Source organism: Gasterosteus aculeatus, chromosome X (genome assembly GCF_964276395.1).
Source record: "Gasterosteus aculeatus chromosome X, fGasAcu3.hap1.1, whole genome shotgun sequence".
Taxonomy (NCBI): domain Eukaryota; kingdom Metazoa; phylum Chordata; class Actinopteri; order Perciformes; family Gasterosteidae; genus Gasterosteus; species Gasterosteus aculeatus.
The window spans coordinates 8,930,568-8,954,044 of record NC_135698.1 but is presented as its reverse complement, the minus strand read 5'-3'; the positions used below and the strand labels follow the sequence as shown (position 1 = coordinate 8,954,044).

Below are 23,477 nucleotides of genomic sequence, written 5' to 3'. Positions count from 1 at the left end.
CTTGAAAACAATCTCAAGCTTACATCACTTATATTCAGAATCAAAATAAAATGAAACATGGCTGGTTTTCATGCTCAACCGTTTTCATGCTCAAACCTCAAAAAAATGGAATTCACCCCTCTATTCATGCAGTCTCTTCATGTGTTATGCTCTCATTCATTTTTCTCTCCGGACTCTATTTTTTAGTTCCACTGGCAGGAACAGTCCAAAGGCTCTTGAAAGTTGTACTCCACGACTGTGGCATTGCGAGAGCAGAAGAGCGTGACAGAGCGGGTCTGCAGTCCACTCTCGCGGCAGCACTTACAGAACCGGGCGTGACTGTTGATGTTAAAGTTGAATATGGTGGCAGACGGGCATTTCCCATCGCAAGAATAGACTGTCACCTGTAAGACGAGCGATACAAGGGTTAGCTTTTTAAAAAAAATCTTTATTATGCAATAATGATAATTTAGTTAGCACGTCTTCCCTCACCGGTGCGTTGCTCCTGCAGTCATCTTTTCTAATGGTGGTTCGAATGGCCACACGTTTGCAAGTCTTACCGTCCTCCTTACCTACACACATGTTCACACAGATTTAAGATGCATACACAGTGAAACATCCAGAAATAACGGTAATTGACATTAAAAACAGAAAGGAAGTTCATACACACAAAAATAACACAAACACTCTGTTTTACTGCAGAGATCTTGCACTCACACAAATCCCAGAGGCCTGTTGAGCAGGTGTTTTTGTTGCCCAGCAGTAGGAGCTTGCTTTGATTGACAGCCGGGTGACGGGAGGGGCACACTTCTCACAGCCGAGATTGGTGTCTTTTAATGGCTACCGACCTAAACTTAACCTCACTTCTCAGCCAATCAAAGCTGGTCAAATGGATTATGTATAGGGGTGAAATGTAGGGAAAGAGCAAAGCTTTTTCTAAATGGATGAAACACTGGAGCTTATTTTATTTCAAAACTTCAGTAGCAGTAACAGTGATTTGATTGTCAAAAAACAATATACTGTGTATTACATGTTTTACTAGTCTGTTCTCTGTTCTATTATAAAACATAGATCAGATGGGCAAAACAAAAAACACACTGATTTCAGTGAAATATTTGCCAAAATAAAGCACAACATGGAAGTGAAAGCAGCACACTCTTTGGTCTAATGTGAAAGATATATAAAAACTGTTTGCCTCTAAAACCAATGAATAATTGTGTTTTATAATCGTGATCGTGAGAGAATTGTCTTCATAATCAACATGGTGTAATCGTGCAGCATGTGTGTTTTTTGAGTTACCCAGTGAGAGTAAGAAAGTGAAAAGAGAGAGACACATTCACACAAAGCTTGAAATTGCAAGTGAACGAGTCACTGAGTGACAGGATGCCAAATGTTCATGGTAAGTGGGACAGTGCAAAGTGCTGGTACCTGTGTCACAGTTAGTACTACCAGTGGTGGTTACGGGATTAACGGTAAACGGTAAAACACCCAGTCCAGAACCTGGGAGCATCGTCAGGGTCGCGGCCGCCGGGTTCAAAGAACGCCATGAGAACACACACAAGGTTACGTTGGGTTCAATAAACACAGAGCCGCGAAACACACAGACACACACAGGAGGGAGTCGTGCAGCTGGCATGCACATGGATTTCACTTCTTTTTCGGGGCCGCTACGGGCTCCCAGCCAAGGAACTGAAGTCATTTGATGAAATAAAAAGAGCAGCTCGGCGGGGCAAACTCTAAAACCTGCACCATCACGCATCTGCATCGGTAACACGCTCACCGTGGAGCACCCTGATTGGCCAGACTGCAAGGTTGCTGCAAAAGCAGGCAAGCGGGCGAGGCTGCAGTGCCGAATCCACAGAGGAGAGAAAGATGTCATCACTGCACGTTTATTGAAGCTTTAATCCACACAATTTAGAAAAGTATCTTGTAAAGTAGACACATAGAACCGCTCACACAACATCATCTTAAAAGTTCAGAAAGCTGTATGTTGTCCTAGCAATCGCATTAAATGTTGCCATATTTCATCATTCTATTTAAAGCATTAATAATTTCCACCAAATGATGCTTCTGTAAGCCGTGATAGCTCTTATATGTCAACAGAAGATTTGGGGACAAATTAGGAAAAGCGAGGGATTGTGGAAAATGTAGTGAAAGGCCAAAACATGGCTTTATCTCCACCATCTACAACAGGCCACCCCCAACCACTCAGCCAACAAGCCCAACCACTGCCAGGCAACAAGGCGCTCACCACTTGGACAGCTCAAAGCATTACCAGAAGCATTAAATGCATTTTGATACTCACATGTCCTGCAGCAACCATCCACATAGCTCTGAACCACACCGCCATTCTGCAGAGAGTCAGACATTTACCAGAGTTAATGAGGAAAAAATGAACATTTAGATATACAATACAGGTGCACTGATTACAATTAGCATCCAGTCATAATAGACAGATGTTCATTTTCAACATGGTGTTGAATTTCTATTATAAATCCATTTAAAACACTATAATTGTGCCTTAGAGGGGATCTACCTGAAACTGAAAGTACAAGATTTTTACAAGATTTTAATTTTAGATTAATTTATTTTACACGTAGATGTCCTGACCTGAATACACTCGGTTTCATTGAAAGGTGGACAAATCACCCCAGAGGCCAGTATTACTGCTCCCACTGCTGTTTCCATGCAGTCGTAACGTGTGCAGTTCTCCACCCAGGAGCTCCCTGCCTGCAAACACAATCATGATCAGGAGTTCTCAAAAAGAGGAGCGTTGAGCACGTGTGGATTTCTTGGGAGTTCTTACGGCAAAAAGCTCTGCTGTCCCGTTTTCATTGTTGAAAGTACAGGAGACATTTTTACAGGAGCCGCAGCAGACCTGAGGGTCCGTTGACGTTACGTACACCTGGTGCTTAAAAAGGTGAGCCAAATGCGAGGGATTAGCACAGGACGCCGAGAGGAAGACAAGTAGACCAGGCATGTGCCAATCTGGGGAAACTTACAGGCCCACATTTCTGGGAGCAGTTGACGGAGATAATTTCCATGGCGTAGAAGCCAGAATCTGGATCTTTGTGGTGCAGGCAGTGAACAGCGTAACACATATCTCCTTCAAAGTACTGAACCAGAGACTGGCCTGGGCCCAGTACTGTTACCCCTTGGAAAAGACACACCTCTGCTTTCTCTATACACGCACACAAAAACAAAGCATGAATAATGATACCATACCATAATTACCATAATTGAGAAATAAACATTTTTTTATCGCTAAAGATAAAGGAAGCCTGTGGGTTGAGCAGCGGTAGATGATGCAGCATATCAATCTTCACACTAGTATCAAGTGTGTCTTTGTGCGTGCTCTTGCGCTACACGTACGGCATGAATGCTGAAGACAGCCGCAGTTGGTGCTACTGACTGGAACCTCGACCAGCACTTCCCCCTGAAAGACAAACAGAGTGCTGACTTTATCTTTTCTTCCTTCAAGCAAAGACCTCATTAGACAACAACACGTTAGGCAGCTTTTTGCCGACTTACCACCTGACAGATTGGGGAAGAGCTGTCCTCGCATTGGCATTCTGGGAGCGACACGAGATAGCGAGTGAGAGATGCGGCGTGATGCTAACACGTAACAGGCATAGCGGCCGTAACACCCACCAGAAGTGAATAGGTTGTGCACGTATGTATGTGAGTGTTTTTGAGTGTGTACCGCAGTGGTGCTGCAGGCAGCAATGCCCAGGGACAGCGGTTTGGACTAAAGACAGACCAGGTGCACAGGTCACAGATGAATCAGGGCACAGGTTGACATCGCACACTGCATGGGATAAAGTACAAGCATGACTTTGAAGACACGGACACGGACCCCCCCACGAATGCAAACACACTCACACACTTACTGCAGTAGTACTGTGGACAGCAGCTGTTGGTTGTGTTTAGATCCACAGCCAAAATTTCTCCATGTGAACAACTTGGAATGGATTCAATACAGGACTCACACACTGCGCAGACAAAAAAAAAAGAAATCAAAACTAATTTCTGTGTTGTTGCTGTAATTGATAGAGATGCCAAATAGTGAGACAAAACAGTTCTTACAGCAAACCTTCCTACCAAAGACCTCCAATTTCAGTAGTAGACTGATTAAAACTCACCGCACAGGTATGAGTAGCAGCAGGATTTTGCCCCCCTGACCTCCACTAGGAACTGATCTTCCCTGCAGTTAGGGGCAGACACAGGAGGGCATGCCATGGCGTCACACTCTGAGAAAGACCAGTCACAGCAAAAGGTTCAGGCCAAATATCCCATCAAGCCTTTACGACATGTCTAAAAACTGCAGTAAAAAGTGGAGCATCAAAAGAGTTTTTCACCACATCTGTACTCGGGGCAGCAGGACAGAGCGCTGTAACCGATCACTAATCTGTTCCCGTTATCACAAGGGGGAGCTTCGCTGTCACAGATGGTCATGTTGCACTCTGACAAGTTGTGAGGGAGCAAAGAAAAAGAAAGAAATTAATCAAAAGTCAGACTGGTTAGCTCCAGAATAGGTGAACGGTGAGCCGTCTTTGATACAATATTACTACAAAGGGTGAGAGTCAAGGGCAGAACCAATTAAAATATTTAAATGACCATCTGTCAAATGCAATCAAAGGGTTTTATTTGGATCCGTTGCCTGGCAGAGAACTCACCACAGATTTTCTTTGGACAGCAGGTTCCTTCTTTCAACACGTCCAGCACATACTCGCCCTCTCTCTCACACAGCGGTACAGGGCTGGAGCTGCAGTCCGGCTCAACAGCCACCACAGAGCCATTCTCCATACACTTGTACAGACAACAGCCGCGAAAGGAGCCGTTCCAGACCTCGCCGGGGGCCCGGGGGTTACCCTCGTTATCTGTGCACACTGGACTCATCGCGACCAAGTAAATACACACTGTGTGAGCCTAGGAGTACTTTGCAGTCTGCCAGTGCCGTTTTCATCTCTACGGCGTGTAATTACTGTGTCACTCACCACAGCGGTCCTCAGTTACACAGAAAGGGGAGTCAGCGCGGTGCAGAATAGTTCCATCGCGGCACACACACTCCTCTCTGATGAAGGAGCAGGTAGTCTCCTCGTAGTAATCTCTGTTCAGACAGGTGCGGCTGGCGCAGGTGCTCACACATGGCTGGTATTCCTTTCCAGGGGGGCACCGCAATGCTGCAGGATGACAGGCACTTAGCAACGCATGAGCAAATGAAAGAATGAGGACATCTGCGTTGGTGTGTGTGTCACTTCTTAGCATCCGTCCACTTACGACAGAAGTTGTGTCGTCTCCAGCTAATGCAGACCTGATGTGTGTAGCAGACCGCCACGTAGGCCGCCAGAAAGTCACACTGGTGATCCTTGTAGTGCAGGTCCCCCGCCCACATGATGTCACAGAAGTGCTCTGGAGGAACCTTGTCACAAAGCTTGCTTTATTCGGACAACAGTTCAAAACCCCAAAACGTAAAAAATCACACTACGAATTACAGACAAATCCTTAAATTTGAAGCTCCATATATCAATTTTCTCTTCATTGACTTGTCAATCGATCCCCTTACTGGAACCATGTCAAGTACATACAGACGATCAAGTTTGTAAAATGCCGTATGTATACTGCAGCTACCTTGCTGTGGCAGGGCGTGAAGGCTCTCTGGCGCAGCATGGACAGGCAGGTGGAGCAGTCCTCAATAGTGCAGTTGTCTCCGACTCTGCGTGTGTGTTCCGTTTCGTCGGTGGTGTGAACCCTCCAAGCCTGAAGAAAGAGCCCCATGTCCCCCACCTCTCGAACCACTGTACCATTGGGCAGCTTCAGGTCATCTTCTGGGTTCCCATCACAACAACCTGACATAATGTGCAGACAAATGTTTTGTTTAAGTGTGTGTGTGTGTGTGTGTGTGTGTGTATGTGTGAGAGATATATTGATGCTTTCTCAGTGAGCAATTTATTTGTGGAGTGAGACAATTAACTAAACCAAATGGCTCTCAACATCTCAAATTGTCATATCCAATAAGGACTCAAGTGATGCTGTTTAGACATTAAGCCTTTGGGACATGAGGCTGCTGCTGATGTAGTCAAAGCTTGTTGTGGTGTTCGTGTGGACTCACCACAAAGGCCTCGAGTGGGCACCGATGCATTATAAGGAGTGATGTACTGCAGAACCATGATGCCAGTGCTGTGATACCATTGTATGCTGACCCCGCCAGGTGTGTGGATCAGGTACATGCTGCCTGTGTCTTCCACATAAAGAGAGTGACGGGAGAATGGAAGTCTAACGGGTCTGTAGTTCACTGTCACCTAGAGTCGGACACAAGAACCACATTATTTACGTGGGGTAAGTTGAACTCTTGGCAGTAAATTAGGTTCAGAGAGTCACCTTGCGATCCAGTCGGTTGATAATGATTCTGTAGGAGGAGGTAGTAATGTTCAGCTTTCTAAAACACAGACCAGATGTTCCACCAGTAGGAGTCTGTAGGGGAGTGAAATAGGATAATGTAATAATACAAGATAATATGTGTTGATTAAATAACTTGATATCAATGCAAAAACAATTGTAGGCGGGGAAAAGGGGATATGTGGATGTACTTACCGTTCGTCTGATGGAGTTTACACTCTAAAACGAAAAGAAAACATTAAAAAACATAGTTCTAAGTTGTCTTATGATGTAATACATACAGTATTTTATTCTGAGCGTTACCTGGCTGGTAGGACATTTCTCCACAGTGCCAATAATAGTTTCTTGAGGCAGGTTAACCAGGATGTAGGAGCCGTTATCATACAAGGCCACATTGTTGCCATCAAATGTGATGACACGCAGGTCTGACATCACGGTGCAGCGACCTGGTAAAAAGCTAAAAGAGTCAGCACGGTCGAAAAAGACAATTGCAGTAAACCACAGATTACAATCACTACACCTCTCTATTACTGAGTCATAGGCCAAAATATGTTTTTCAACATAAATTAAATTTACAGGGGCACTGCCACAGGGGACAGCAGGCGTCGGTGTTGATGAGGATGGGCAGGCCCAGCAGACTGCACTGGGGCTGAGTGGTGCTGTAGCGACAGTGTAGGGACGAGTTGTGAAGCAGCAGCTCCCCGTTGAAACAGATGAGCTCAGCACACTCATCGATGCGGTAGGAGTATGGAGGCTGTGGGGAATACAAAAAACATATTTTGTGTTCCAGAGCATGTTTACATGTCTCGGCTCTCTCTTTCATAGCCATCTTCTACACAATCGTATACAGTATTGTCTACCGGTAAATACAGAAATGTTATGGTTATATTTCTAAAAGTAAGTCCTCATCAAAACTATTGATATCTGAATTTCATTTAACTGATCCAGTTTCAAGATCCTGATAGTTTGCACGCTGGCTGACCGTCATGTCGTCATTACTTACTGGCACACTTAACATTAAACAGAACAGAGCCACTGTTAATGTTGATACTGACACCTGTGCTTTTCCCACTATGACTAGTCAAAATGCCTAGAGTGAATATGCCAATAGATACCGAAATATTCACTTAAAAGCAGCGTAAAGCAATTCATGTAAGCCATCAATAATTGGGGCGTCCCATCAATTTCAATTCACAAATGCATCTTTGATGTGTTTGCGGGCAAGTACAAACACAGCAAACACTTACTGTGCAGGGAGTAGTGGGCAAGAGGAGCGCATGTGTGGTCGATGCTTCCACTGTTACAGAGGAGGTGTCAGCACTGGTGGTCATCTCTGTGGATATCGGCTCGGCGGTTGTAGGAAATGGCTCTGAGGTTGTCTCAACAACTTGATCGTCTGTTGGGGTCGTGGTCTCAATCTTGACGGTTGCGTCACCAGGTGGAGGCCGAGGAGCGGCTGGCGTTCCGGTGGTGGTTTGATGGACAGGAGTTGTGACGGCCGCGGTGGGCGGTGGCTGCGTGGAGGGGGGAGTTAGAGGAGGTGGAGCAGGAGTCTCTGGGGATGCTGGCGACGGCGTCGACAATGCGGCAACGCTGGCCGATGTAGGAGTGGAGGGAACGGTGGCGGAAGAGAGAGTGGAGGGCGATTGAGGAGAAGCAGTGATGGTGACGGTAGTAGCCTCATGGGGAACAATGGAGGGAGCCGCTGTGGTGCTAGTCGTGGTCTCCCTCGCGGTTACCGTAGTTTGAGTGGGGGTCATCTCAGTCGTCTCTGGCTTGGTTGAGGGAGTGGGAGTGGTAGAAAAAATGGTGGTGGGAGGAGCAGGGGGAGACGTCGATGGAGACAGGGTTAGCGGAGTGGTGACACGCTCACTTGCTGATGTCGTGGTGGAGGTAGCGGGCGTTGTGGTGGTTGTGGAGGGCCTGACTGTAGCGGATGAGGTAGTTATTGCTCGAGGGGTGTCAGTGGTGGTTGTGGTGGTGGTCATGGTGGTGTTTGTGGTTCTAGGCCTTCTGGTAGTGCTAGTAGTAGTTGTCGTAGTGGCAGTCGTTGTTGATGGCGCTGCAGAGGTCCTGTTGGACCGCGTCACGTAGGCAAAGGGTGTTGGAGTTGGGGCAAGAGACACACCTGATGGAAACAATTCATATTGAAGGACACACTCGGTATTGATTTAAAAAAAACGAATACCAAATGTTTTGCATCAGAAGCCATAAACGCTCCGTGGCAAAACATCCATCCGCTATACTCACAGTCTTCTGTATAGACGCATCTTCTGGTGACTTCATCGAGGACCATGTTCTTGGGACAACGTGGGAAGCAGCCTTCCACACTGCAACACACACAAAGGATTTTAGCACCTGAACGAAGCATAGATAACGTTGGTTATATAATGTCTGCTTTGAATACACCGAGCCTCTTACGGGGGCAGGAACTGGCAGCGGGTTGCATCTGGGTCACCGCACGAGTGGACACAAGGGCTGGCACAGGCCTGGTAGCGCCACTCACACATCATACGGTACGGTATCACGAAATTACTCTCTGCCAAAGGAGAGGAAAAAACCCCAGCTGGTTATCTTTTGGTGCACATGTAATCACACCTGTGCATGTCTGTCGGCTGCACACTTAAGTTTCTGACCCTCCAGTGTGAAGCAGCTGCTTGCTTTGAAGCCCTCTGAGGAGTCGTAAGGCTCAGCTTGTGCAGCAGTACGTGTCAGTGTCAGAAAGACGCCAGGTTGGCCGACGAGCTCGAAGGAGGTGTGACCCGGTAGGAACAGTCCCTGGTGCTGGATGAAGGTGCCTCTGAGACTAAACTCAGGCCCTCGACTCCAGCGCTCCAACTGGAGACTGCGTCCTGACACGACGAGGAAATAGTTCGGTCTCTCTGCGGACTCCAGTGACACGACAGGGAAACCTGTGAAAATAAGCGAATGGAGGTTAATTCACCCCTAAGAGATTAGTAGCGTGCAACTGTGTGAATGTGGATGCTCACGAGATGTTCTCTCCTTCTGCAAGCCTGCTGTGATCATGAAGTTGAACAGTAAGCCCGGGGAAGGCAACTGCCCTGGTCTCTCTCTCACCAGAGGAAACACTGAACCGCTGCTACGATTCACTCCAAACACGGTGTCATTATGAGCAGCACTCACCAAGGAAAATGGGCCCTCACCTAGCTCTACGGGAAGAGAGAGAAAATTGACGTGGTGACGATCTAGCGGGGAATAAGAGTGTGTGAGGTTTAGAAATGAAAACTCTCTGAAAACAACAAACCCTCACTCATACGTACCTTGATTAAAGTATTCACAATCATAGGCTAGAAGAAAGCAAGAGAGTGAAGAAGTTATAAGACATTTTAACAGCTTGGGGTTATATGCGAATTGGATGTTTGCACGGACTGTAAAAAGTGGGTCAAAGAGATGAGTAGGGGTCACATCTCTGACCAAATAACAATAAGTGCGTGTGTGTGTGTACTCACGACAGACAGAGGGCGATCTCCAGTGAATCGTGACCCCCTGTTGGCAGCATTTGTGTGCGTATGCGGCAATGGACGTACACAGACACTCACAGTCCCCCCCACGGTTACAATTGCAAGTGTCTGTCAGGCAGTTCCTGTAGAACCAGGCCACATCCACCTGGAGGGTTTGCACAACATAATTTCATGGTCACACACAAACACACAATCCTAAAACGAAGCAGGCGACTGTTGCTGGGGGACTGGGGGAGATGGGAGGAGGGGGGGAGAAACGGTTTAGGGGGGTGAGTAGTCTTCAATTATTCAGACGGGGAAGGAGTGATGAGATATCAGCACAAAAGAATGTGGGTCAACCTCTGGTGCAGAGGGGATCAGATGAGCGCTGTGACACACAGACAAAACGCATCAACAATGAGTCGCTCTCTCCAGAGGCAAAGTGAACCGTCCTTCTGTGTTTTTGACACGCTTATTGCAATGCAAAAAAAACCAGCACACTTCATCATCATCATAACTCTGACATGTAATATTACCTCACCGCTTTGATGTGTATCGATTAGGTCGCGTGCCGCAACGTGAGCATAGCGATAAGCTTGCAATCTAACTCAGTCACGTTTATTAAAAAGGTTTCCCGGAGTATTTCAGACACTTTGTTATTTTCTATAGTTGTTGCGAAAAATCTCAAAGAACATTGTGTTCCAACACAGTCTGTTATCATACAATTTAAATTAAACGTATCCTACCTTCAATACTGAATGTATTTCAACAACAATAGTTACTAGTGCATCAGTTTTTACAACAAGCCACTATATTTTTATCTTTACTTTTTCTACTACTGCATATTTATAATACTTGCTTTTGGTCGTGTTTGTACTATATCTCTTGTTTGCCCTTTAATCTCTGCTGCTGTAAATCCAGAGAATTTCCCCACTGTGGAACTAATAAAGGATTATCTTGCCTTGTCTTTTCTAACTATAGAGCAGGCTGACTGGATTGTGTTCTCTAGTGCAGTACAATTCATTATTAGAAAAATTGGTTTTCTATCAAGAAAGCACGAGCTCTTTCAATTATGATGTGACTAAGGTCCGCCAGCAAAGCCACTAAATATATGGATTTTTTGATAACTTAATTGGCATTTTAAAATATTGCTTCCCTTCCCTTTTTAAAAGAAAAGAAATCCGACCAGCCAGAGGTCCAGTGTCACTTCTCTTGTCTGAATGCAAAAGGAAAATTACAGGATTCACTTCATCACTTTTACTTTATTAACAGGCTGCAAATGTCAGAACAAAGGAATTATAAAAGCATATGCATGGTTAGTTCTTCCATGTCCATTATAGTAAAGTCTGGGAGTCTCAATGTTATCGTTAGCTACCATCATGGGGCGGTGCCTTTACATACTGTATTTATATAGCTCCATCTGCTGGCGACATAGAGAAATAGAAAACCTTAGTATGCACATTAAGTGTGTGTGCGTATGTTTACCGTTGGTATGGTATTTTAGGTGTTTAGTGTTCATTGGGATTAGAGTTATTTCCCTACCCCCCCCCCCCCCCACCTTTCTATATTGTGTCTATGTGTGTGCATCACTCACCACGTTGTGACAGGGTGCAAAGACATCGCTGTACAGGAGCGCACACTCCCTCTTTGCGTACGGCTGTCTGCCCAAATCGCCTTCACACGGCCTCTCGACTACATAGTCACTTTCGCACTGAAACACACAAAACACACACACACACACACACACACACACGGAAGGTGATTGAGTGTCTGATTACTCTTAAATATCACAGTGGACTCGAGGGAGACACATACATTAAAGGAGAGCAGGAGAGGAGTGAATCAGTGTGTGGAGGGAGATTCCCAAAGATAGAAAGAGGAGAGCGGCTGAGGGGGGAATCAATGGAGGAGGTGGAGGAGCTTGGCTGACTCATACCTGTCCCAGGGCCCAGCTGTCTCCAAAGGTCTGTGCATTGTTGACTTCCATTTGGCTGGAAGTGGTCATATCATTCACTGTCACGCTATCAAAATTTCCACACAGTCCGCTAAGAAGGCCCTGAATGAGAAATAAAAGACAATGAGCCGTGTGTTCAGAGCTCTTTCATAACAATGTATAATATAGATATGCATGTGTAAACATCAAAGAAGATCTGCTCCTGGTCCAGACCTTCCACTGAGGTCCGGCTCTAATGTGAACAGTCGTCTTCCGGTCCCAGAGGATGGTCAGGTCCTGATGTGAGAAGTGAACCACGGTGTAGTAGCCGGTTCTCCAAAGCTCAAATTCCGATCCTCGACCTACAACAGTCGACGGGTTCTAAGGGAAAACCAAAAGAAGGAGATTGTTATTAGCAGATTTCACTGGATATGTACTCGGTATATTTCCTTTACACATTTGTCAGACGAAAAAAGACACATGTACTTATATAGGTTTGTAAAGAGAGAGCGTGACTGTGTGGGTTAAGTACATACGGGGATGCCAGAATTGTCGGTGAAGTAGATCTTGGTGAGTCCCACGTGAATGACCAGTATTTTCATGCACACAATGCCGCTCTCATAGCAGTCCTTGTTTTGGGCGACAATAGACACCTCGGGTTCTTCTGAACTCTGGTGAGAGGGAAAGACAAAATATTACTCTTGTGAGGGAGGGAAGTCTAGACAGGTACTCTCATCTCTGTTCCGAGAACCCAACACAATGTTTTTTTGGGGGGTTTTCTTTTATTTTATATACGGACACCGCAAAATAGATTCAAATTTGATTCTACCTGTTCAGGGTCATTCCGGGTGCATGGAGGCTGACAAGAAGAGGAAGCACCTCTAGGCAATTAGGACACAGCTCTGACCTGCTTCCTTATCCCTCACAGGTCCGCTCGGCGGTCGGCAGCCTGTTAGCTCTGAATTGGAATGCCTGTTCTGCTAATTCTAATTCTATATCCCTGGGAGCGCAGGAGTCCTGGGGTTTGAAGTGAACACTGGTCTCTTTGTGTCGCTACAGCTTTGAGCATCGTCTGCTAGCATTACCACGGTGGAAACTCCGCAACACACACACACACACACCTTAATCTGCTTTAATTAAAAACCTCTCTCTTCCAAGGTAACAAACTTGGACCTACTTTTCCTGATCCAAACCAGTCTTGGATAGGAAACATGGAAGATACACCTCCTTTGCACTTAAACACACACTAGCTGTCTCTCACACACTTTTTGCCTAAACTGAATCTATGAATTTGTCAGGTCAATTATGCTTGATGCTCAAGTAGAACTAGTAGATATCCACACACAAAATGACTCTGCTCACTTTAAGCAGGTAGACCTGACAGTCGGAGTAGTAGTCATACTCGAGGCCATCAAAGGTGTGGTAGTGTCTGTCGCTGTACACAGTACACACTGCCGGACATGGTGAGTAGCTGCAGTTAAAATATCCGCGGTGACACACACTGTGGAGTTGGACAGGCAGATGCACATGAGAAGAGGAAAGAGAAACTCATCGTATTATAAATTATACAATTTTCTGCTCTTGTTCAAAATGACTTAATATTTGCAGAATTACATATGCAGAAAAACATTTAAAACATTTATGTTCAGACTGGTATTCCATCTATAGGAAAATATAAAGTACGGTAAAGGTATTTACCATTTGTAACATGGAGTTTCCACAGTTTCTCCAGGCAGGTATTCAAGGCCCAGCCAGGCACAAGGGCAGTTCTCTGGATAGTAGCACTTGCTATGGTGCAGCACCAGCCTTCATAGGTAGAAAGACTACTTAAGTAGGAGTTACAGAACATGCAAACACCTGATTTAAAATGCATACTGCAGTAAGATAATTTCGCATTTCTTGCGAAAGGTTACTATATTATACTACAGGTTTGGAAGTAAAAAAACCTTCCACTTTATATAATCAGTAATGAAAAGGCCATACCTGTGGTCATTGAGTACAGATGACCACTAGCTTCCAGGCAGCCGCTGCAGCCAGGGTCTTTTTTGTTTTGCCAAAGTTACATTATTCTAGCATGATGCCTTAGTTGCAACAAGGAGCAAACACATGGTGACTCTATAAAAACACAGATTTTTTACACAATCTGCTAGTAGATGTTTATTCTAAAATGAACAGAAAAAAACAATTCCCTTAAAGGTAAGAAGTAAAAACGGATTTTTATTGGACAACAATATAAAAAAGGCAGCAAATGCGTATTTTACCCAGGAGGGCAGACGCAGCCAGGGACGCACGGTGTGCTGGGAGGGCAGGTGAGGTTCAACATCAGGTTACGGCAGGTTGGTGAACAGGCCACGCCTCCCCGCTGCTCGCCGCAGCTATGGTACACTTTACCCTCTGGACACTCCCCGACCTCTACGCTATCTGGCTCTACACGCACGCACGCACGCGCACACACACACATGCACACACACACACGCACACACCCCCCCCCCCCGCGCACACACACACACACACACACACACACAATTAAGAAGATCAATTCCCCAGTCACCTTAAACATCAAAGACCACAGCCAGTCATGGGAAACGAGCTACAAACACAGACATAAGGCTCTTGATTTCAGCAAGAGGGACACAGCCTGAAACGGCACTTTGTTGTTGGAAAGAAAGAGAGCGGGAACTGAAGGGAGGGGCGAGTGCGTAGAAGTTACCTTTTTCTTCTGGCACACACTCCATCTTCCCGTTTCTGCAAAGGCTGATGGAGGAGATAGGAAGGGGAGAGAATAAGGGGTGAGTCTTTGGGAACGAGAGTAATCTTATCAAACACCAGGGTAGTTAGCTCCGCTTTTGACAATCACTTAAGCGTTAATTACTTTCTCAGATGTCTTAAGACGGATAGCGTGTGTGAGGATGTTACACTGTGTGTGATCAGCAGAGCAGCTGAAGTGAAGTTCAAGGCCAGCTGTGACTCACCAAGGGCCAGAGGCGCTGAAGGTCACCTCCCCTGGCTGGGACACACCACCCATGGAGTAACAGTGACACTGAGACCTGAGGAGAAACACATCACTTTATTGTAGAGCTTCCTCTGTTGGTGTATGTGTGTTCCGGCCAAATAGCGATTGATGACCGTTATTAGGATGATGTATGAGGTGGCAAAGTCTTACAGTTGCACGCAGCGCTGGCGCACATCGTCATGGTAACTGCCGTTTGGACAGCCGCACCCCTCGGCACAGTCGTCAGGGTTACACGTCTCCGTGCCAGACAGACCGCGGCAGAAACGCCCACAAGACGACACACAAGAGTGGTGCAGCATGCCTCCAAGACACACCACTCCTTTGTAAACGCACAAACACACACACATGTTATATATACTGCCATTAAGGTGATCATTTTACTCACCGTGCACCGTGTGAGTGACATCAAAGAAATCAATCGACCGGACAGACAAAAAGTCTACGTTTTTATGATTCACTCAATCCTCACATATAGAACCATAATCTCTGATTATTTTGGGCTGTAAATGTAAACGCATTTTAAAGAGAATATAAAAGTAACCCAGTTAAATACTCACCACATTCAGACACATGTGATCTGAAATCAACGTTGACTCCATGTTTGGAGCAGAGGTAAGCGTAGTGAGCCAGCGCTGTGCATAAACAGCTGCTTCCACAACGACAGGCCTGGTAGCGGCACTGCTGCTGGTAGATGTTTGGACTGATGAAGCCATGACATGCGACAAACACACTGCCAAGAAGCACCTCACACTGGGATGCATAGAAAACTAGAATATGTACACACACAAAAGAATCGTCAGCTGCACGCTCATGATCAGACTGGAGATAGAACCACTAAGCAGCTGGGTATGTGGGACTTATTTGCTGATGTGATATTTAAAAGGAAGCTAAATACAATGTAGAAAACGTTCAGCTCCCTGGTGATCTCCCTCCAGCCAGTTGCAATTTTGATAAAAGTTTTTATAGAGAAATGGAAAGAGGATTCATACAGATAACTTCTCACTTAAACTTTAAGAATCATTCATCCCTCATCCATTGGGGGCTTTCAAAGCAAGCAACCGGGATAATTAAAAAACAGTCTATCCAACAAAAGCAGCTCAAAGCGGAGCGCTGTGTTAGGCTGCATCACTTGTGGCCAGTTAGGATACAGTAACACCAACAATTCCAATAGTTAAAACCTTTGGTTTAGTTTGCAATTTTTAGTTCAATTTTGACAGCGCTATAACAATAATATTTAGGATGGGATGTGCGGGCGTATATTGTAGTCCGTAGAACTAAGGCCCATTAATTGTATCCTCCTCGTGTGAGGTATTCTGTAGCTTGCTAAATGTGAGGTCACCCCTCCCCCTTTCCATTGTCTTACTCAACATAAAATCAACATACACAGCAAGTACCCCTAAAACATTAAAAACCAATGAAGTGATTATTACCATTGTGCTGGTTCATCTCACATGGGTCTATGATGGGCAAGTTGACTGGAGCCACACAAGCAGAAGAAACCTTCCAAGAATTGGCATGAAGCTGAGGTGTGCCCTCTATCATTCCTGCTGGGGACCTGAGAAAATGCACACACACACACACACACACACACACATACACACAGAGTCAGGTATAATTATATTTTAAACCTTGTTCCGGAAGTGAAAAATACTTGCTCACAGGAAGTCATCTCGCAGATTTCCATTGAAGGTTCCACAGAGGCCCAGCGTCTGTCCACGCCACTGGCTGCCCAGCTGCAGATAGACCCGACCCCCTCGACCATCATAGTGCAGCCTCAGACCAACTGCTGCCTTCAACTGCATGAACACAGAGGTAAGCCTCTGCACTTCCAATGCATCTACAGACCCAGAAACAAACATCAAAACCCATGATCAAAGACGAAAGTGCTGTGAAAGAAGGCAACTGTAATAATCTTTTTGATAAATAAAATAGTTATTTCAGCGTAATCCAACATGCATTTGAATTGTAACATGAACCTGTGTTTTTTTCAAAGAGCTTTTGTGACTTCCTACCATCAACATATGGCAGGACAGGCACTGGGTTAACACCAATTATCACCTCCCCCTCTCTGGTCAACGTGATCTGTCGACTCACATCTTCATCCAACACCACTGTCACTGACTGAATGCACACCTGCTGCTGTAGATACACAGACGGATGGTTATGTCTACTGCATGGTGGGTGAGTGTGTGTATGGAAGCGATCATGGACGCTACCTCTGCACAGGTGGTGTATTGCAGCGTGACGGTGAACCTGCTGCTGCTGCGGCTCTTTACCAGGACGTACTGACATGACCCCGGCTGGAGAAACATCCTGCCGTCAAACGTTGTCACGAACACGTCACCTACCACCGAACACTCGGCTGAGAAGTGTGAGGAGAAGAGGTATAGTCATTTATCCAAATCCACGGTTTACACTTCAGTCACCGTTCTGTTCTAAAAAAAAAAAAAGCGTAAAAACTCACCTGTGCAGTTGTTCTCAGTGCAGTTCCACACTCCTCCCATGCACACACTAACACAGAACAAACAAAGATGTACATCAGACCAGCACATATGGGTATCTTATAAACAACAAGGTAGAGACAAAAACAAATGCAGATGCTGTAGATGTCAATGTAATCTGATGTGTGTTTGAATTGTACATTTTGTTTATACATCTATTTCTTCTTAAAACAAGTCTAATTGTCATTTTGCAACCTTTGCATTAGGGAACGCTTAGTGAACTGAAAGTTGCTGTCATGCCCCTTTAGTCTTCCTTCCTCAATCTTGATCATAGACCACAAACAGTTTTTGCTTATCCAGACGTCCATACACATTTGATAGAATCCCCAGGTGGTGTTGGGCTACATGTGGGGTTTTTTATTAAAGTAACCAACCTGTTAATTAGTTTATAGTCAGTGACCACACTTACCATACACTACATCCTTGTTGAAGCACATGTCCTTGTACATATGAAGTCCCATGGTAAACACATGGACACTGAGAAACAGCAATACATGTTCCATTTTGTAGGATAAGACCTGGGGGAAATATTGTTGAAAGGTTTCGAGTAAGTTTAGTGTTCAAATCAAATAACATTATTTGACAGTAATTGGTAGATAATTAGATACCATCAGGACAGTAGCAGCCATCCAGACAATGCAAGTTGGTTCCTAGACACTCCTTCTCAAATGTACAGGTGGGTGGACAACAACTGATACAGTCTCTATATACAAAACTCTCCTCACAGCCATCATCTGCATGCAAACACAAACAGAGTTTTTAGACAGGCAGATAACAGGAAAGAATGTGGACCCAATATAAATGGACATGGAGATGAAGTCAAAACTCACTACAAGAAGGGAAGCTGTCTCTCCACTCTCTTACTGGGTAACCAACATGCGAGCAGGCTCTGGTGTACTCAACTAAGGCCTGACAAAACGTTTCCTCGTCGTCAGATCTGAAAAGAAAAGAGGGACAAAAATCCACCTGTGATTTGTTTCTTGAAAACTGCATTATTTTATTTGAAAAGTATCTACAAGTGAAGCCGGTACTAAAGCTAATGATGGAATGTTCATTCTGTAACTCGGCACTGATAACAGCGAAAGAAAGTATAAAAAGTTGCATCGACAGTGTTTTGACTTACACACAAAGGTCGGACACGCAGCTGGCCACAAAGGGATTTGGGTCAATGTTTTCATGACAGGACAGAAATGGGAAGAAGAGAAGGGCGCTGCATTTCTCTATGGCATCCTGCACACATTCACAATAAATACAGCATGATATGAATATAACAGCGTGAAGAAAACGAACCCTGCTGCAGCTATAACTCACAATGACCCACATTAGTAACTCTATTTTCCATCAAGCAGTGGAAATATTGAAAGGGTTCACTATGCTGACAGACAACGGCGTGGACGACAACATGAATACAGAGTAGAGACAAAGTGTCTGTGGTTCTCACGTCCATGTCGGACTCAGAGTGGCAGGGCCCATTGAAGTCGAGGTCCACTGATGGACAGGCTCTCTCGTGAGGCAGGTCCACGGCCCAGCTGTTAGCAAACACCGAGGGTTCATCAGTCCGAATGCCTAAAACACACAGACAATACACATGCACGTCTAAACGTTCGGCACAGGTGGCAGAAAAATCAATTGTACAGTTGTTGCAGTATTCAAACATTAACACAAGTATTTATCTTTCTATATCGTCATCAAACACCTTTACATTACACATAAAATTGTGTTTATCGTAATGATACACTACAATAAAAATGTAATTCTCAATATTTGAATAATTTCTGTCATATGCATTGAACGTATTGTAAATATTTTATGTTGTTAATTCTGTACACATGCCATGTATTACATGTCCTTTCCGGGAGACGGCTCCCTCCTCTCCCCAAAGTTCCTTCCTTTTTACTCCCTGTAGAAGTTACACGTGCCAACGCGAGGATGCGGGACGGAGGACGTCGCATGTGTACAGATCGTGACGCCCTGAGGCAAGTTTGTACATCTTGATTTGGGGCTACACCAATTAAATTTAATTGAATCGATTTAATTGACCATTTGGAGGAAATGTAATAAAATTGTGTTTGTAAATGTGCCATGTCTATTGTCATTTGATAGTCCGAGCCTTTCCCTTTCCACCTTTATTCCCTTAGTCCCCGCTCATCTTCGCTCTACTGAACAGCTTTCAGCGCAAAACAAATATGGGTACAGCAGTTCACATTTCTGGTCATCTGAGGAAGAATTCTTGCTCCTACCAGCCATTCAAATCCAACCTATCAGTTCTCCCCTATCATTCCACTCTGTTCTCCTGCTCCCACCGCTCCTATACTGGCCAGAACCAGTGTTGAGTGTATAATAATAATAATAATTGAGGTGCGTGGGTGCTGAGAGAAGGGATAAGTGGATGGGAGGGTCGGTCAGGCTGGTCTTACCACGGGCAGTGGTGAGGTCATCGCTGGCAAGATGGTTGAAGTTCCCACATAGGCCACAGGGGCCCCCCAGGTGCTCCTCGCTCATTTTCAGGTAGACGCCCGAGCCTCCATCCCAGGCCAAAGAAAATCCAAACACACTCTTCACCAGCAGGTAATCGGCCAGTCGCTCAATAAACACGCCGCCAACGGTCTGAGGCAGACTTAACCTGACATTGTAAGGACAGACACGTCAAGAGAATAGCATCTTTATTTTAAGAATGCTCATAATAATGGGTGTTGATCTGTCGGTGAGTCAGTCGGGTTTTTTTACCACAATGTTTTCAATTCCCTCTCAAAATCTGTGCATCTTTGCTCTTTCTACAACAAAAGCAACACACACACCTGTGGCCTCCCTGGTGGACCTGATATCCAGAGATGTGGATCTCCTCCTCATTCGGGAAGAACAGACTGAGAGCTCTCGGGCATGAATACACACTTCCGTCACAAACTCTACTGTTGTGGACCTGACAAAAATAAAGGGTCACAGGGGGAAGATGATTAAAATGCACAGCTGTACCAAGGATTAGGCCTGTAACCTGGGCTAACGTTCTAAAAACAGTCACGTCTAATGTTGCCAAAAAGTCTGGATTTACTTAAAATGGGCTGAGTTGTGTCTAAATAAGTTTCTATACCCGTCCACAGAAGTACATTACTGCGCTGTCATGTATGTAAAAACTGTAGGCATGACGGACACCATCTTCAGTAGGTAACAAACTGACTATGAATACTTACCTCATAAAACTTCAAAAAAACACAACTATGACTTTAATATGAGTTTTAAATGCCACTTTAAGTTGACTTATACTAACAGGCTAAATTGTGTAATAATAAAGGGGCACATGTGATATGCCAAACACAGACAATTTAATATGATTGACAATAACTGCTAATTAGCATGCCATGTACTGGTGTCTAGGGATTCAAGTACTTGAATATCCCTTTTAGCTTCATAATGTGACTCTTGGATTATTTTCGTTTAACCAAAGTAAGCACAGTGTTATGGCAAAAAAAGTTAAACCACCCTGTATGTATATAATTGGTATATTATGGTTAAATGTTTCAGAGGAGGGCGGCACGGTGGCGTGGTGGTTAGCACTGTTGCCTCACAGCAAGAAGGTCCTGGGTTCGATTCCGCCCAGTGGCCATTCTGTGTGGAGTCTGCATGTTCTCCCCGTGTCTGCGTGGGTTCTCTCCGGGTTCTCCGGCTTCCTCCCACAGTCCAAAGACATGCTCTGGGGATCAGGTCAATTGGGGACTTTAAAATTGCCCGTAGTTGTGTGAGTGTGAGTGTGAATGGTTGTGTGTCTCTGTGTTGCCCTGCGATTGGCTGGCGACCAATCCAGGGTGTACCCCGTCTATCGCCCGAAGTTGGCTGGGATGGACTCCAGCCCCCCCGCGACCCTGTGTGCAGGATAAGCGGTCTGACAATGGATGGATGGATGGATGTTTCAGAGGACAATATTGATCTATCGCTCTTACCCACACCGTGTACTGTGGTGCAGTGGAGTGGCAGTCTTGGGCCAGAATATAAGAGCAGGTTCCAGGGAAGTAGAAGTATATTCCATCAAATGTTTCGTAGTGGTGTTGACCCCACGACCTGCAGATCCCGTCTCTATCCTGGCCCTGGTTAGGAACTGAGGGGAAGGTGAACAGTTCACTCAGATCAAATCGTTTGTTGTCAAACTGAGAGGATAAGTCGGACAGCCATCTTTTTTATCATCTTCATATTTTTGATCCTCGGTTATTTATTCAAACTTCTCAGTGTAAATGTGTGTGTGTGTGTGTGTGTGTGTGTGTGTGTGTGTGTGTGTGTGTACGTAATTAACCTTTGTTGAAGGATTGGTGAGTCTGATGTGCTTACACACACACACGCACACACACACACACACACACACACACACACACACACACACACACACAACGTTCTCACACACATTCCTGTTTAATTGAGCATGTAACTGTATACTGTATGCTGAAAAATATGTGAGATTCTCAACCAACGAGTCCGTTGCATACCAGAAATGGTGCTTCTCAATCAACAACAACGTTGTCATGTGGATGACATGTCGGATCCGACAGCAAAGGAAGATATGTAGGTGTGTGTGTGTGTGTGTCTTACTCACTGATCTGGCAGCGGTCTCCCAGTGCCTGGAACTGAGCACAGTCACACACGCCGCCCTCCTGACACCAACCGCCATTGAGGCAGCCGCAATATTCTGGGAAAGACACAAACTTGTGTTTAATCAGCCCGATCCATCTGAGTAATGGTCGTCTTCAAGTATCTGTGAATTGGATGCTTCATATTTACCCGAAGAGGAATCTCTGGCTGTGAAGTTGTGTGAAATGCTGCGTGGCACAGCACCCTCCGACAGCAGCGGCCTGTGTGTCTTGGGAAAAAGATAAACAAAAAACACTAAAAGTAGTTCCTAACACAATTTCTACGTTTTAACAGCATCGGCGACACAGCGCTGCACCGAGTTAACTCGCCGCTGTAAGTTGAAAGTTGCGTCAGCGGGAGAAAGCCTATGTGTGTCTCATTCTGTACAAAGACAGCTTTGTGCCAGTTGGGGTGTTGTGCGCTTGTGGGTGTCCTGAACTCCTCTGGTTCTCTTAGGTGTAGTGTACCAACCTCCTCCCCGAGGAGATCCCGTTTCCTCCGAAGTGCATTAGCCCTTCTGCACACACACACACACACACACACAAACATGCACATTAGTGGGAAGAAGCGGTCAGAGGGGAGACTTAAGTGCACTTTACACCACTTGAATTCGGACTCCACACGATTCTTAACTGAACCCTCACTCGCACAAGTGCCATTGCAAAACACACTCATATGCCATCTCTGTCACACACTCAGTGACACAAACAGAAAGTACGAATGTGTTAAAGACTGTCTATATTTACAATATAAATGATTGTGGGAATGACCTGTGAAATATCATTCAGATAAAAGATGTTTACACAAAATTACTTTTTTTTAAATTACTAATTAAATTAAATTAATTTTGTCCACTCTAGTATTGTCAGGAAATACTTTTTGTAGTTTCTTCCTTTATTTTTACCTCTGTATTCTTTCTTCAACCACTGAAAGTCGGCTCTGAGCTCCTAAAGACAAAGTTGTACAATTAGCATCAGATTTATAAAAATGTAATAAGTTATTTATTATATATAATAGTCGTTGAAATGTAGTTAAATGTCAGGGAGTCAGAAACACTTAATTAAAATCTGTCATTTTTAGTATTAACTTAACGTTAGCAGGTATGTAGATGTCATATCAGTACACAACAATAGGAAGGGTCAGTACGGGACAAAAAACAATGGTATCAAAAAAGATATGTTGTATAATAATACAGAACAGACCAGATTAATACCCCTCTATGTTTTTAAATGTAGTAACTTTGGACCAGATTAATACCCCTCTATGTTTTTAAATGTAGTAACTTTGGAGCAAACATTATTGCAGGACTATTAAATCAATATGTGAGAATTAAAACAGTCAAACTCACCCTCCAGTAGCAGCAAGTGGGAGATTGCAAACGACGCAAGAAGAAATCGTTTCAATGTCCACTTTAGGTTCATTTCAGAGTCCGAGAGGAGGTTCCGTCGAAACGTTAACGGTGCATCTCAATAGTCCCGTGAGGAAAGGGTTTAAGATGTTCGGTTGCACCGGAACGATGCTTGGTCGTACCTGTGAAACCTACCCGGTGATGGTGACCCCCCCCCCCCTCCATGTCA

General features: G+C 44.9%; 1 protein-coding gene across 1 annotated transcript; it reads right to left on the bottom strand.

The window, feature by feature from the left end:
- Positions 1-107: 107 nt before the first annotated feature.
- Positions 108-22,409, bottom strand: otogl (otogelin-like). Its single transcript, XM_078082999.1, has 55 exons — positions 22,368-22,409; positions 22,051-22,129; positions 21,866-21,958; positions 21,222-21,376; positions 20,085-20,206; positions 19,704-19,909; positions 18,728-18,852; positions 18,410-18,516; positions 18,117-18,223; positions 17,895-18,020; positions 17,696-17,804; positions 17,250-17,296; positions 17,002-17,147; positions 16,798-16,924; positions 16,445-16,622; positions 16,216-16,340; positions 15,343-15,552; positions 14,936-15,104; positions 14,745-14,819; positions 14,483-14,526; positions 14,034-14,199; positions 13,471-13,578; positions 13,135-13,273; positions 12,309-12,443; positions 12,007-12,153; positions 11,776-11,895; positions 11,434-11,550; positions 9,849-10,005; positions 9,660-9,686; positions 9,369-9,548; positions 9,015-9,290; positions 8,800-8,917; positions 8,629-8,708; positions 7,626-8,506; positions 6,955-7,132; positions 6,682-6,824; positions 6,574-6,597; positions 6,361-6,453; positions 6,092-6,281; positions 5,611-5,828; positions 5,260-5,401; positions 4,977-5,162; positions 4,656-4,868; positions 4,338-4,442; positions 4,122-4,229; positions 3,870-3,971; positions 3,563-3,787; positions 3,352-3,513; positions 2,982-3,160; positions 2,786-2,890; positions 2,590-2,709; positions 2,285-2,330; positions 1,408-1,479; positions 472-551; positions 108-383 (listed from the first exon to the last, which is right to left on the bottom strand). Exons 1-55 carry the CDS (start codon positions 22,407-22,409, stop codon positions 183-185), a joined length of 7,935 nt encoding a protein of 2,644 aa, XP_077939125.1. The 3' UTR covers positions 108-182.
- Positions 22,410-23,477: the final 1,068 nt, after the last annotated feature.

Bases quoted from the DNA above. Each gene is read 5' to 3' on its own strand.
- otogl (XM_078082999.1), bottom strand. From the start codon at position 22,409: ATGCACTTCGGAGGAAACGGGATCTCCTCGGGGAGGAGGTTG. The intron at 14,200-14,482 runs GTAACTTCTACG...GCGTGCGTGTAG, and splicing joins GTGTGTGCCAGAAGAAAAAG to AGCCAGATAGCGTAGAGGTC. The intron at 8,507-8,628 runs GTGAGTATAGCG...TGTTTCCATCAG, and splicing joins ATGCGTCTATACAGAAGACT to GTGTGTCTCTTGCCCCAACT.